Source organism: Colias eurytheme, chromosome 16 (genome assembly GCF_061535395.1).
Source record: "Colias eurytheme isolate Ceu_HAF_F1 chromosome 16, ilColEury1 Martin Lab GWU primary, whole genome shotgun sequence".
Classification (NCBI taxonomy): Eukaryota; Metazoa; Arthropoda; class Insecta; order Lepidoptera; family Pieridae; genus Colias; species Colias eurytheme.
The window spans coordinates 10,504,493-10,519,967 of record NC_142995.1 but is presented as its reverse complement, the minus strand read 5'-3'; the positions used below and the strand labels follow the sequence as shown (position 1 = coordinate 10,519,967).

The following is a 15,475-nucleotide window of genomic DNA, read 5'->3' as shown; positions in this document are numbered from 1 at the left end:
GAAGACTTAGGCCGCCTAACGGCTTTCCATCTGCAAGAAACTAAGGCCGGGTTTCCATCTGCAAGAAAACTTCAGCAAGAAATGTCCGACAGTCTGTCTGACAACAGCTTGCAAGTCTACTTGCAGGTGGAAACGCGGCCTTGGACTTGCAAGTTGCTGTCAGATAGACTGTCGGACTTTTCTTGCGGAAGTTTTCTTGCAGATGGAAACGCGGCCTTACACATAGAATATACTTTTACCTTACACATAAATATAGGGTACTTCTTCTCAATGAGTAACTAATAATGCCAATTTTGGTCATACTTTTTCTGATGTATAGTACGACATAAAAGAGATGAAATTAATTATTTTGGAACTAATTCGTTTTTCATTACCTGGCAACCCTGAATTGGCAATGTAGCTGTCAAGTTGAATAAAAATTTGTTGTTTTTTTCGTGAAGTGGAGAATTATTGAGATAAAATTGTTATTCAGAACAAGAAAATTAAATAAAAAAGGAGACATCATGAAAAAGGTTAAACGTAGCGGTGTCCGTGATGTGGTGTATAAAGTTTTTATTCGGTGTTTGTCCGAATTTCAAGCTGGAAATTTATTGACTGATTTGGAAAACGTTTACAAACGTACAGCAGAATATACCGGTGAGATTCCATTTATTTTTGCTCAGTACTACGTAAAATAGAATATTCCATTAGTGACGAGTGTTTAATGTATGTATGTATGGCGATTATTACGTTTTCGCAATTTAATTTGAGGTTATTTGTATGTAAACAAAAACTAGTTTTTATAGTGCGACCAGCACAATTTGAGTCAAGAAGTTATATCCAATCCAACCAGCCTCAAATAAAGTACCTAGTTTAGATTTTACTACATAGTATAGTGATAACTGTTTTCATACAGGTATTAATCAATCAAACCATAAGAAAAAAAATCATATTTACTGTATCATATTTACAGATACTGAAGATGCCCCGTACCCTCTTGCCAGTACTTCGAAACAGAGTGATGATCAGTCCTTTGAAGGAGTAGAATATTTAGATTTTGATGAATTATATTAATGTACAAAATTTATCTACAAAAAAAATAAAAATATGTGGTTTTCAAATCGCCTTGTTTTTTTCTACCCGACGGACCCAGAAAGAGGGTAATGTGTTTGAGCTGCATGTATGCTTGTTTGTTTGTATGTTTGATTCTATGTGCGCCTCTGCAGTCTAAACACTTGACCGATTTTTATAAAATAACTAATTCCAAATACATTTAAGTAAAATTTGACCTAGGTAGGTCAATTAAAATACTAATGTATTTTTGTCTTAAATTTACACTATTGCTACAATGAAACAATTATAACGGTTTAAATCGCGGTATTTATTTTAGATTATATTATATAGATTTTTGGATTTTTATTCTATAGTATCAAGATCGCTTGCGTCGCAGTATCAGTGTTGCTATATGAGCGACGGTGGCGCCCTCATTTATTTTCATCTCTTTTGTGTCGCACTGTACATTGTTTGATTATTTTTTTATTTCTTCCTTGTATTCACGCTATATTATTTCAGAAAAAAAAAACAATGTCATTTTGAAATTTGAAATTGACAAATTCTGAATTCAGATTTCAGAATTCTCAAATGGAAAGTGCTTCAAGGGTAGAGTTGATTATTGCATTTTATTTAATAAATATTTGTGTTTGCAGTGGAAAGTTTAAAAAACACCATGGCAGAAGCTATATTTACGTCCTAAATTAGATAGGCGTATGAAAAATCATAGTTTTTGGTATGTTCGTAATATACACTCAATTATAATTGAGGTTTCGAAAGTACAATATTTTAATAGATAGCAAAGTTCGAAAACAATTAAAATGTCGTTTTTACGAGGTTCAGAAAACTATGTGTGGTGTACAACGAGTGTGCTTGGCAAAGGTGCTACAGGGGCAGTGTTTCAAGGGGTTAATAAAAACAATGGAGAGCCAGTCGCGGTCAAAACGTTTAACCAGCTCAGTCACATGAGACCGCACGATGTACAAATGCGAGAATTCGAAGTTCTCAAAAAAGTGAAACATGAAAACATTGTGAAACTCCTAGCCATTGAAGAGGAACGGGAAGGGAGAGGCAAGGTTATAGTAATGGAGCTGTGCACTGGCGGTAGTTTGTTCAACATCCTCGACGACCCGGAAAATACTTACGGTCTCCAAGAACAAGAGTTCTTATTGGTTTTGGAGCATTTAACAGCTGGAATGAAGCACTTGCGGGATAATAACTTGGTGCATAGAGATTTGAAACCTGGTAATATAATGAAGTTTATCAATGAAGATGGTACAACAACATACAAGTTGACAGATTTCGGAGCAGCTCGGGAGTTGCAGGAGGAGGAACAGTTTGTATCTCTGTATGGAACTGAAGAATATCTTCATCCAGATATGTATGAAAGAGCTGTGTTAAGGAAACCAGCAGGTAAAAGTTTTGGAGCCACAGTTGATTTGTGGTCTATTGGAGTGACACTGTACCATGTGGCAACTGGGCAGCTGCCTTTTAGACCTTTTGGGGGAAGGAGAAATAAGGAAACTATGTTTTTAATTACCACTCAGAAAGCTTCAGGAGTTATCTCTGTAAGTTATATTATAATTTAATATTTTTAAATATTAATTTAAAAACATGGTTTCATATATTATAACTAAAATAAAGGAGAATGGGCATTTTACTATGGAAGTTGGGCCTGAACCCTTGAGTTGGACCAATACACATGAGATATTGTTTTTATAATAGATCATAACACATACATAACGGGAAAAATATATGTATATAAAAAAATAATCAACCGGGTTTTTGTACAGTCACATCAAGTTTTATTTCTTTGTGTATAATATTTTTTGCAATAAATAACTGTTATAAGACAATGACAATATCTTTATGTTACTCCAATTCACTTTCACTTACAAATACGTACTAATCTTAAGCCTTCTAATAAGCGAAATACACTCATATTATGTTTTGTAACAGGTACCTATACCGTGTTTATTATAATTTTAACGTAGTTAGACGTTTTTTGTGGTTAAACTCAGTCACTCCAGTGACATTTAGATTTATACTTACTTCACTCGAACTAAAAACACCGTTATTGTGCGCAAAATAATAGCCAAATAAATAAAACTTTTTGCCTTGACTGTACAAGAACCCGGTTGATTTATTTTTTTATTTTATTTTTTTCGTAAGTTATGTGTAATGATCTATCACAAAAACAATATTTCGTGTGTATTGGTCTTAGCCCAAGTTTCAGGCCCAATTTGCCCATTCTCCTTTGACCAATTTAAATTTATAGAAAGTTATTGTCAGTTATAAATATCATTTTAATTGTGTTGTAGCAATATGCTTATTATAATAGCATGGTATGCCTAGGAAGTTTTATTAGTTGGTCACGTCATGTTTGTTTGTGGATAAGATAATAACTAAAATGCAAAAATCATATATTTAATGATATGATACCGCTATGAAATAATTTTTGAAGAATAACTTAAATGTGAAATTGTTTTTATTTTTTACACAAATAAACAACATCTAAATCTATTCTGTATAAAAGAAAGTATTCTGCTTAGAGCGTATACGCACTATGCGGGTAGCCGACCGGCTGACCGCAAGCACAATTATGTACGGAATATTCATTTCTATGCGCACTGTGCGGTCTGCGGTAGCCGCATCGCAGTGCGCATAGAAATGAATATTACGTACATAATTGTGCTTGCGCGGTCAGCCGGACGGCTACCCGCATAGTGCGTATACGCTCTTATGCTATGCTTTCACAATTAGGTAAAAAACTCTACATAAACAAATTTATTTTATGATTTATGGTGCAATGTGAACCATAATTATTAGTGTTTGATAATTTTGTAGGCATGTAGAATAATTTATGTGATAGGGAATTGTGAGGAGAAATAAATAAGTGGAATGATTTGATAATAAATTAAAAGCCTCATGTGTTTCTAAATTTTTAATTAATCACAGGGATCACAAACAACAGAGAAAGGTCCCATAGAGTGGTCTCGTGAGTTACCCTCCCATGTGCAACTCAGTGTTGGTCTCAGGAAGCTGGTCACTCCGCTACTTGCTGGTCTTCTAGAGGTGGACCCTCACAGGATATGGACCTTTGAGAGGTTCTTCTCCGAAGTCCAGATGGTCACAACTACTAAACCAGTCCATGTGTTTCATGTTCACAAGGCTGTGAGCTTGAAGGTTTGTTTTCAATTATATTCTGATGGGCGCTCCACATTCACGCGAGACATTCACGCGAGAATCTCCGGAGATTCTCTGCGAGAACTGTAGTGAGAACTTCTTTGGGTACACACTCTCACAAAGTTCTCACTACAGTTCTCGCGTTCGATGACGATGGACGCAGAAGTAACCGCTGCGACAAGTTTATTGTTATGCGCATTCGCATATTATAATTATGCGTATGCTAAAGAGAAAAAAGTTATTAAAAAGAAGTGGCGAAAAAGAAGATGGTGGATGACAAGTATTCATCGAACCATCAAATGAATTTCAAAAGTTTACTCGAATGTCTTCGGTGGATTTTGAATATTTATTGAATAAAGTGTACGCTCATATTGACGCCATAAGGTACACAATTACTTCCGTTCAAGTCGGCGGCGCGCGCGCTACTGAGAAACATGCGAGTGTGGAGTCAATACACGTTCTCGCCTGTTCTCACGTTCTCGCGCTCCTTTGTCTCGCGCCAAAAAACCGACAAAAAGTGGAGAAAAGCTGGAGAACAACGCGAGAACTCGAGAAATCGCTTCCACATTCACGTTTCTCGCATGTTTCTCGCGTTCTCGCGAGATTCTCTTGAGAATGTGGAGCACGCTTGATAGAAAAGAATATTAAGAGGATCTAATTTAACTTTATAAATTTGTTAGCATTAGTAGTAGACACTGATTATCTGAGCATTTATTTAAACAGAAAATAATTGAAATTACAATAAGTGTGTCTTATTTTTAAATATTTAATTAAAAATTTTATTCAACATGATATCATCTGAAACGGAAATACGAATGAATAAAGTTAAATTTTTACTTCCACCATCTACAATAATCCTAGACATTAAAACAAGAACTAAATGTTATAAAATATATTTAAAAAAACTGAATAAAATATAAAAGAGATATTGAACTCATACAAACCGTGACTAACATTTTCAGAAGTATCACCTTCCAAGTAATTGCATTAGAAAGTTCCATTAAAATTCGTAATTTATTTAGCTAACATAACTCTGTTATAAAACACATTATGTTCTAGTTTGTGGCGAATCACCTTGATTTATGGACCACATCCTAATAATAATTATAATTGCTAATGTTTATTTTCATGCAAACGTTTTCGGCGGATATAATTAAAGCCGCTAAGTTATTTACGTGTTGTTTAATTGATGTAATTATTATTTACGTAACAGACGAAAATAGAATATTATAAAATATTTTTTAAGTGAAACTTAAAATAGTTTTTAGGCGTGTTGAGAGTAAAATTTCATGGTCGCGCCATGGCAATATCATCAAGTAAAGCGACGATTTTGGTATCTTTGAATTTTGCCATATTATAATAGAAGTTTCACTTCTGACACGTGTGCCCGGCTCACACGCTCTTTTTTTGTGGCAAAACACCTTGATTTATGGACCACATTGTAAAGTTCAAAGCTTATGTCAGTGATTCAAAATCAAATAACTGTATAAAAATTGTTATTAATAGACAAAAATATTATCTCTTTTGAGTCAGTGTTAGTCAACAAGAAAGTGGGGTAATTTTACATGAAAAAAATAGCATCATCATCATGTGCAAATTTTTAATATTTTAATTTTATATTATGTGTGTGTGTGTGTGTAGGTGTAGTTAGCTATTAATACCACTGCATTGCTTGGTCAAAATGTATGTTCAGATTTTATGAATTTCAATTTTCTTTAATTTTTTTATAGGATACCTTATGAATTGTTATTTATTAGAATTAATATTTTTTATCCAGGTGTTCCTAAAGCCTGAAGAGAAGTTTGAGCATCTACAGACTTACATCTGCGAGCAGACGAGCGTGGTCGCCGAGTCGCAGATTCTGCTGTACCAGGATAAGCTGATCCTCACTGAGATCGATGAGAACACACTCGGTCAGTTATTTTGTATATGACTTTACTTTTACTTTGAAATTAGTTTATAGTTTATAAATTATTTTTATTCATATGTTTTGTTTTGATAGGTTATATAATATTTAACCAAAAAAAAGATGCGTAAAATTGCGGATCACAGTACTTATGCATAAATATAATTTCGTGAGATCTTAATACTATTATAAAGGCGAAAGTTTGTATGGATGTATGGATGTTTGTTACTCTTTCACGTATAAACTACTGAACCGATTACAATGAAATTTAGCACACATATAGAGGGTAACTTGGATTAATAAATAGGATAGGTTTTATCCCGGAAATCCCACGGGAACGGGAACTATGCGGGTTTTCCTTTAAAAACGCGGGCGAAGCCGCGGGCGGAAATCTAGTATGTAAATAATAATTTAATAGATTTGCCAATTTAAAGGTGACATGATATAAAATTGTAGGCAAAAACTACCCGGACACGACCGCCGAGCAGCCGCTGCTGCTGTTCAGCAAGAGCGAGAGCGGCGTCAGCATGCCGCCCGAGCCCGAGGCGCCCAAGTTCCCCGTGTTCCCCGCCGCCATCTCCATCGAGAACGACGCGGCGCAGGCCAAGAGCGCGTGCAGCGTCGGCCACGTGGTCAAGCGGCGCGTGGAGCAGCTGTGCGCCGCGTCGCTGCTGTGCGGCGCCGCCGTCGCCCGCTGGGGCGCGCTCGTGGCCGCGCGCCTGCGGGCCGCGGCCGCGCGCGCCGACGCGCTGGCGCAGCACGCCGCGCGCCTGCACGACGCGGCGCGCGCGCTGGAGCTGGCCGGGCGGGCGGCGCGCGTGGGGGGCGCGGGGGCCGAGGGCGCGGCGCGGGCGGCGCGCGACGCGGACGCGCTGCGGGCGGCGGCGCGCGGGCTGGCGGCGCGCCACGCGGGCGGCGGCCTGCGCGCCGAGTGGGACGAGGCCGTGGGGCCGGCGCCGTGCCCCGCGGCGCTGCGCCTGCACGTGCGCGCGCGCGCGCTGGCCGAGCGCCTGCGCGACTCGTGGCAGCACCTGGTGCGCGACCGCGCCACGCGCGCGCTCACGTACAACGACGAGCAGTTCCACATGCTGGAGCGCATCACGGTGGCGGAGACGGGGCGCCGCGCGCGCGCGCTGCTGCTCCGCGCCGCGCCGCTGGCCCGCGCGCGCGCCTCCGCCATCGCCGACTGGTAACTCCGCCCGCTCACTTATCTACGTGATATTTATATTATTGTCACATTTTTTCTAAATTGTCGTACCGTGTGATTTAAATACGAAAGCTCTATCGACTAATCCAAACTATACATAGCCAAAACGCAACCATAGGAAACTGCTCGTGTATACTTTGTAATGCTGTTTTTAAGTTTGTTATTACAATATACATATACACGAATTTTGCGTACTGATCGTGTATACTTTGTAACGCGGATGCTTGCTTCTTCGTTCCAAATTATACACGATCAGTACGCAAAATATAACTAAATATACCTACTACACAATTTACGCTTGAGCGAAATAATAAATATATAGGTAATCAAAGACTTGTACAGCTATATCTATCTACTTTTATTCTTCTTGATTATTATTGATTCAATAAAATATGGAATAAAAATATTATTAGGTAAGCTTAGGAAAATAAATAGGTAACAGATAAGGGTACCTATGAGTTAGGTTAGGTTCGTGGTTTTTTTAACTACACAAAAATAGGAGCCCCAGTCTTCTTCTAGACTTATTAGATTCTTACATTTTTGCACTATTGTCAATTGTAAGTCGTGCAGTATAGTCGGAAACGAAGACACAAGCATCCTCGATACAAAAAATATATGATCAGTACGCAACATTACAGGTAAATTAGCTTGGAGAAATTTTTGCATATGTAGTGGTGTGTATATTACTCAGATCTTAGAGCGCGTTTCCACTATATCGTTCTGGCCTATACAAAAATGTTTCGATATCCTAACATTGCTATTTAATTTTATACTTATTCCTAGCAACACTTTTGTTTTCAATAAAAACAAGTTTTTATTTGAAAGAAAATGGTTTTGACTTTATAAAAAAAAATATATCATTCAATTTTACGTCCTTGAGCAAACGACAAGGCGACTACCGTGAAAGATTAAAATATCGTGTCCATAATAATTTATTTCATAATTAATATTTGACCATAATAATTACGAAACAAAACAAATAAATAAATCGTCACTTGATAGTGGAAAGTGGAAACACGCACAAAACCAGAATAAACCAGTTTACGCTGTCCGCAGGTGCCACGTGCAGTCGTTTGGTACTGTTAGAACATAAAGCACACATTTCATTCAAAAATTATAATTATTATGTACATAGTTTAATTGATAAATTTTTTATTTGTTGATTGTTGTTATTATTTGTTATTATTGTTACATATAATATTTGTTGAAGTGAAATACATGTCCCGCAGCCGGAGGCCCCAAATGAAAACTCAGATGTACTTAAAATGAGACTTTTACACCCATGTCTGCACGATGCAGACCGGAGTTAAAGAATGAATTTATACAGTTTAATAATTATAAAGACGTAAGCTTGGATGCTAACTAAGGGAAATCGCATCCACATTCTATTCCCGTGCGAACGGCGTATTCAGCAGTTTTGTATGAAGGCAGGGCCGTAACTAGTGTTTAATTTGTGTGTAAGTGTTGTAACTTTATATTGTCAATTCAAAATGGCCTCAGTGTTAAAACATGGTCGAGGCAAGCCTTTGACTTCTCAAACTAAAGAATTAAACTTTAAATGTCGTTTCTTTTTCAGGTTAGTAAATTTTTCATTTTAGTAACATTGTTAATGTAAAAGTTATATGTATGTTAAATGTGCAAATATTAAAATAAAGTCTCATCTTTTTCAGAGGAGAAACACATATAGTTTAATTTAAAATCCCTTATATATATAAAATAAAAACTAAAAATAAAATGTTGTTTTGTTTTATTTGCTGACCATACACTACTACAAACGCAAAAATTTCTCCAAGCTAATTTACCTGTACATACACATGCATTGTAATAATAGATTTAAAAACAGCAATACAATAATATATAAACGCGAGCAATGGAAAGACGCCGCGCTTACTCCGAAACATTCACCATTAGTCCGCATGTGTAGGTATTGCGTACTGGCGCTGTATGTTTTGGAGCGCTATTCAAACTCAAACTCAAACTCAAACATTTATTTATTCAATTAGACTTCTTAAAGAAGCACTTTTGAAACGTCATTACATATTTTAAAATTTACCACCGATTCGGAAAGCAGTATCTACGGAGAAGAACCGGCAAGAAACTCCATAGTTGCTCTTTTAAATCATGTCAGTTTTACAATTTTACAAAATACATATGTAACAACATATAAGTATTGTAATAACATGCCAAAGAACTGTCCTGTGGTTTTTACGCGACAACCCTCCATGGGTTTTTATCGTATTCTTACTTACTTCACTACAAAGTATACGCGAGTATTTGCGTACTACTGTTGTATAGATTGGAAGAACTTTGTAAAAAAGTTATTTCCAAACTATACGTGATTAGTTTCACACCGTTGCGTGCTGGCCTTGTTTAGTTTGGAAAGACGCATCGCCGATTTGTATACGTTTTCACTGCTATGTTTTTCAGGTACAAAATGGCGCAGACGGTGTACCTGCAGACGCAAATCCTGGACAAGGACGTGTCGAGCGGCGAGATGAAGCTGGTGGCGCTGGCGGCGCGGCTGCAAGAGGCCGAAATACGCACTCGCACCGCACTCGCCGCACACCCACCGGTATGTGCACAGTTACAGACTTAAACACGCACATACACAATATTTAATCATACATCTTAAGAATGCAGCTGTGGATACTCTTAAAAAAATATGAATAAATGAATGTAAAATATAAAAATCTTGCAAAACGATACTGTACCATCGCATCACATAACACGACTTAACATCATAACAAACAACAGCACATGACACGAATTAACGAAACTACCTTCATCATATCGCATCATATCACATCACACGAGTTATCAAAACTACCGCATCACGTCACATCACATCACACAATTTACAAACATTTTACGGGCATTCTCTGTAGTAATTATATCTTTAGTTAAAACAAATTTGTACTTAAGATTGACAGCATGATTATTAATTACACATTTAAATCATTGAATAATAAAATTGTGGTTAACCTTATGTTATTTTTTAGTTAAAGCATGAGCTACACACACTATTCGTACCACTGACCAAATAACATACCTTCAATGTTGTTTTAAATAATAAACTCATTCACAGATGAGCGAGCCGGCGATCGAGTCGACGTCCGACAGGGAGAGGGAAAGACGCGGGGTGTCCAACGGTCGGGCGGGGCGCGCGGGGTCAGGGGGGTCTAGTGGGTCTGCGGGGTCAGCGGGGTCGGGGGTCGTTGCGGGCGGGGTGGGGGCCAGCGGGGCCGGCGTGCGAGCACTGCTGGCCGCCGGGGACGAGGTGGCGGCCGCGCTCGCCAACAACTCGGCCCTGCTGGCGCGGCTCGTGCGGCTCACGGACGCGGGCCCCTAGCGCCCCGCCCCCGCCTGCTGGTGCGACCGCCTGCACAGCGACAGTGGAGCGCCCCCCCCTACACGGGATAGTGACAGTGACAGTGAAAGTGAAGTGCCCCTAGTGTACTCGGATAGTGACAGTGACTCCGGCTCGCAGGACCTCACCTCCCTGGACTCGGGCATACGGACGGTTATATACGAGTCGGCGAGCTCCAGAGACACGTGCGGGGAGCTCCAGGAGGACTGTACGAGTGATTTGAAAACCAGCTCAAAGTCCACGTGTGCAATTAGCTAGGGTGCGCTTTTGTATAGCTATAAAATAGAAAAATACGCAAATACAATAGTAGGGTTTTAAGAAAAATATTTACACCATTAGTGCATAATTACAGGTAATAATAATAATTACTCTTCCACTTTTCCAATTAGAAAAATGTGAAAACAGCTGATTTATATAAACGATTCCATATTGTAATAGTTTCTTATGTAACTGGTGCAATGAATTATGGCCAAAATATAGTGTTTTTGTATACAATTAAGTGTGATATTGCACATAAAATGCATTTTAAAATAAGTAAATTCAACACTTATTTGTAACATTCCAAAATTATAAAAATAATAAATTTGTACAATAATGTTATGTAATAAATCAAGCAACCTTTCAAACACATCTTTATATACATACAAAAAATTGTATTATTAACATTAGAATGTAAGAAAATATAATGTATTTTTAAGATACATAGAATATGTTAAGTTCATAGTTTATACCCTATGTTTGAGTTAATACTGTCTATATTTTACCTCCTGTTATGTAAGCTCAAGTAAGCTGACTGAAAATTGTGTTAAAAGATCTCCAAATGATGTTCCATTTTATAGAATTATTATATTAATAAACAAATATATATAATGTTTTCATTTTAAGAAATTATTGCTATAATTATTTTAAAAAAATATGTATATTTTTACTGTAGTATCTTGTTTTAACGGAATTGTGCTAAAAAGTTTGCTTATTCACATGTAAAAAATTGCATTGAGTAATTTATAATTTTATATCATAGTTTTGGCCTACGTAAAATACTAAAACTATTATCTAAAAATAAATTATCAGAAATATGCTTGAAAAAACTCATAAAATTATTTTTATTAGCTTATGATACAACGCACTGAGTCTAAGAAATATCAGTATTGTATAGATGCACTTATTAGATCCGATTTTTTTTTAATGCAAGGTATTTATAATATTTATCTATTAGCACCTATATCAAATTAATGTAATATGAATTTGAATGAATAAATAATTATGAATTTATGTAACCTTTTGCTGTACCATGTTCTTTGTTATTTTAATAAACAGTTGAATATTATTTGTTCGTTTTATTTTCTATCCTAATAAGTGGTAAATCTTATGGGAAAATCATTTATCCATCAAAAAAGAACCAAAGTATTTAAAGGGGTAAAGTTGACGTCGTGATAAACTTTCGCGGCCAGTGGATGAAAATTGGATATTTTAAAAGAACAATATATTGTGAGCAAAAATTTTTATGGACATAAACACAGGACATAAATCTCGAAACGTATTAGGAACAGAGATATTTATTTGGTTTTGCATTATTCATTCACATCGAATCTAGATTATTTATTATAAGATTTTTCTGAGTTTTTAAGATTTCTCCTTTATTTATTTAAGAATTCTAATGAAAACGATGTATATGAACGCTTATAGACTCTTTTAAACTATCCAAGTTTCATCACTGGCCGCGAAAGTTGGTCAAGTCGCCACTAGCGCATTCAAAAGTACCCAAATCCCTTTACCATATTTATTCCGATTTTTAGCTTTGTCTCTCTTAGTTCTATTGAATATGAAAATGAAAATAGCTATTGGCATCAATACTTTGCTAATTGCGTTGACATAGATTTTTGATTTTATTACAATAAAGATATTATAGACCTGAGTTTTTCATGTGAATATCAATTTAATACATGTAAGCGTTCTGATTAAAGGGGTTATAAGTTTAATTATTATTCCTATATGTATTTGTGTTAACTATAAGACGTTACTTTGTACCAAATTTCATGACTTTGTTTATAGGAAGCACCCTGTAGGTTTTGATTTCCTTACGAATGTCGAAATTTGAAAAAATTTTAAGCATTTATTAACGGCTGTATGTTTTGACTGCGTTGGCTTATAAAGTTGATTTTTTTACAGGGACCGTAGACTTGAGTATTCAATATAAATTTCAGCTTGATACCTCCACGCGTTCCTGAAAAAAAGGATTTTAAGGGTTTCGTTTTGTCTGTTGAGGCTCGGAACCCAATTTTTTTCTGTCCAATGTTTTCTTTTTATTTGAATGATATGGATATGTCAAGACCCTTTTTTAAAGAACGCGAGTTGTTATCAGAGTGCTATTATTATTGATTACGTAAAACTACCCTTGAAGCTGTGAAGAAATCAAACTTATAAGCCAACGCAATCTAAAGCTTTACAGCCGTTTATGCTGCAAATTTTCGCAAATTTCGACATTCGCAAGGGATTAAATACAGGTTTAAATAGAACTTTAGGTGTGCGAGTGACTCCGATTCGCACTTTTGTACAGTATAAGATTTTTATGTTATTTTATCGAGTACGATTTGGGGGGGGGGGGGGGGTGTAGGTAACGTTTCGTAACCTACAGTAGTTAGTACTTCTAGGATAGGTACGAAATACGAAGTGTGACGTGATATGATATTAGATATGATCGATATGATATTATAATACATATGATGTTACTTTGATAAAATATTATGTAACAGTATGTTAAAAGAGATTAAATAAAAGTTTTTGAAAGATACCTGTGAAGGTTTGAAAATACATATCATATTTCAAGATTTTGCAAAAGCTTTCGACATTACTTATTTTATTAGCAATACTGACAGAGGAAGTCTGGTATAAACCTATATATTTCCTTTCTCGTTACGAACGTACACAGTCCATTCTCAAATTAATATAAGTGCACTGCACTAAAGCACTCTACCGGAATCCAGTATAATAATCTATAGATATCAGGTGTTCCACAAGGTCCTACTCTATTTATGGTATGCATAAATTATGCATTACATTTTTTTTTCTTATATTTCATTGTAATAAATATATATTTAACATTTATTAACCATAAATGCATATTTTGATATTACTTTCTTACTTTTGATCCTAGAATATTGAATTACTAATTCTGATATTGTAGTTAGGCGACTCTGATTCAATTCATATTCAAACTGAGTTCACCCTCAACCCTTTGATATTGGATGATTAAAATAAAACAAACACATTTGGAATGTACACATAGATTTATTTGATCTCATCTTATGAAACTAAATATTTACAAAATTTGGTAGAATAAATATGAGATACCTAAGGTATAACAGTAAATTCTTAATCATACTTTTTAATCATAACAATACAATAAATACAAATAAAAATTGCGTTTACTAATTTTTAAACAATAAAATGTACCATCACAGGCAGATAGTATCAAAAACTGATTTTTAGAAACTTATCTATGAGTTGTGTTAAGGTAACATTAAACTCTTAGGTTTCACAAGCAGCCATCGTTCAATTGATCTAAATTCTTAATTATATTAGTTACATTATTAATAATGAAATCATAAAGCGCTGAGAACAGACATTGAGGTGTTAAGGAGATTCTTTTTAAAATTTGTACTAGTATATTCTAACTAATCAGTAGTAAATATTTTAAAAGGTTCGATAGTTTTAGGCAGGTTGAAGTTTTATTACAAATAAAATTTTCATATCTATCTAAGAAGTTAGAAGAATAATTGTCCGTATTTATGCAGAATGGAACCACTCGACAAATTTCGTTTTTTGCTTTTATTGAAGAATACTCATCCAAAAGTGGTCTAAATTCTTATACAAACAAGAACCACATGATTTTTACGTTGGAAACAAGGTATACTAAAAGCAGAAAGGAACCACCAGCAACAACGAATAATACCATATTAAGCAAAACCGAACCACAGCACCACGGGACTGCTTTGTTCAAACAAATAAACGATATTACTATCATGTCATTTTATACAAAACAGATCCACACCTACTTGGTACCATTATACATTACACATATTTCTATTAATAACAATTATTTTTAATACACAAAATGGAACCAGGTTTCTGTGGTATGGTTATGCGTAAAATAAATACATAATTTAATTGTAATTTTTTATTGCAAAATAAAACCACAAGCATTCGGTTCTATTATGCATAAATAAATATTGTAAAACATTCTGAAACCCATCATCGCTATATGGAACCAAATGCCTTGACTTGTTACAATGCTTCTCATCTTTAAACAACGTATTTCATTACTTAAATAGCTCAAAGTGCAAAACTCCAATACGTGACGGTGTTTTTTTCCTCCGCGAAGTAAGTTCTATTGTTTTTGTTAATTACCTTTAAAATTAAATGTGAAAATGTTTAGTAATAAATAAATAAGCAAGCAATGGGTAAGAAAAGCATTGGAGACGAACACCGAAGATAATAATGAAGATACAACGGGTAAGTAGTTTTATTTAATGCATTTAAGTACTTATTGAATCTGAGATGCAGGTACGCTTTATCCACTTTTGATTCATTCCCGATTGTGGTGTGATTTTAAGAAGATAGTTCATTAAGTAAGTACAAGAGGAATCCTCTGTGGATTTACGTATTTTAACGACAATGTCGTTGTTCACGAAGGCGCGGCGAGTCGAATTAAGAGATCATTTTGTTACGATTCATCTGTCATTGTGAGATGAAACTACTAAAGTCTAAACCCTGTTTTAAA

At 35.8% G+C, this 15,475-nt stretch overlaps 1 protein-coding gene and 1 long non-coding RNA gene across 2 annotated transcripts; both read left to right on the top strand.

Annotated features, from left to right (window-relative positions):
- The first annotated feature begins 517 nt into the window (after window positions 1-517).
- On the top strand, window positions 518-1,100 carry LOC149902059 (uncharacterized). The gene is made up of 2 exons (XR_016457595.1): window positions 518-636; window positions 953-1,100. It is a non-coding gene; the product is annotated as an uncharacterized LOC149902059 (long non-coding RNA).
- Window positions 1,101-1,624: 524 nt separating this feature from the next.
- IKKepsilon (I-kappaB kinase epsilon) lies at window positions 1,625-11,065 on the top strand. The gene is made up of 6 exons (XM_090110797.1): window positions 1,625-2,597; window positions 3,988-4,215; window positions 5,993-6,128; window positions 6,578-7,310; window positions 9,756-9,900; window positions 10,414-11,065. The coding sequence occupies exons 1-6, from the start codon at window positions 1,851-1,853 to the stop codon at window positions 10,675-10,677; spliced, it is 2,253 nt and encodes a 750-aa protein (XP_089966923.1). The 5' UTR covers window positions 1,625-1,850; the 3' UTR covers window positions 10,678-11,065.
- The last annotated feature ends 4,410 nt before the right edge of the window (window positions 11,066-15,475 follow it).

What these genes read in the sequence shown, in the direction of transcription:
- IKKepsilon (XM_090110797.1), top strand. Translation starts at nt 1,851, where the DNA reads ATGTCGTTTTTACGAGGTTCAGAAAACTATGTGTGGTGTACAACGAGT. An exon ending in AAGCTTCAGGAGTTATCTCT is followed by an intron (nt 2,598 to 3,987) that starts GTAAGTTATATT and finishes AATTAATCACAG; the next exon opens with GGATCACAAACAACAGAGAA. An exon ending in GATCGATGAGAACACACTCG is followed by an intron (nt 6,129 to 6,577) that starts GTCAGTTATTTT and finishes ATAAAATTGTAG; the next exon opens with GCAAAAACTACCCGGACACG.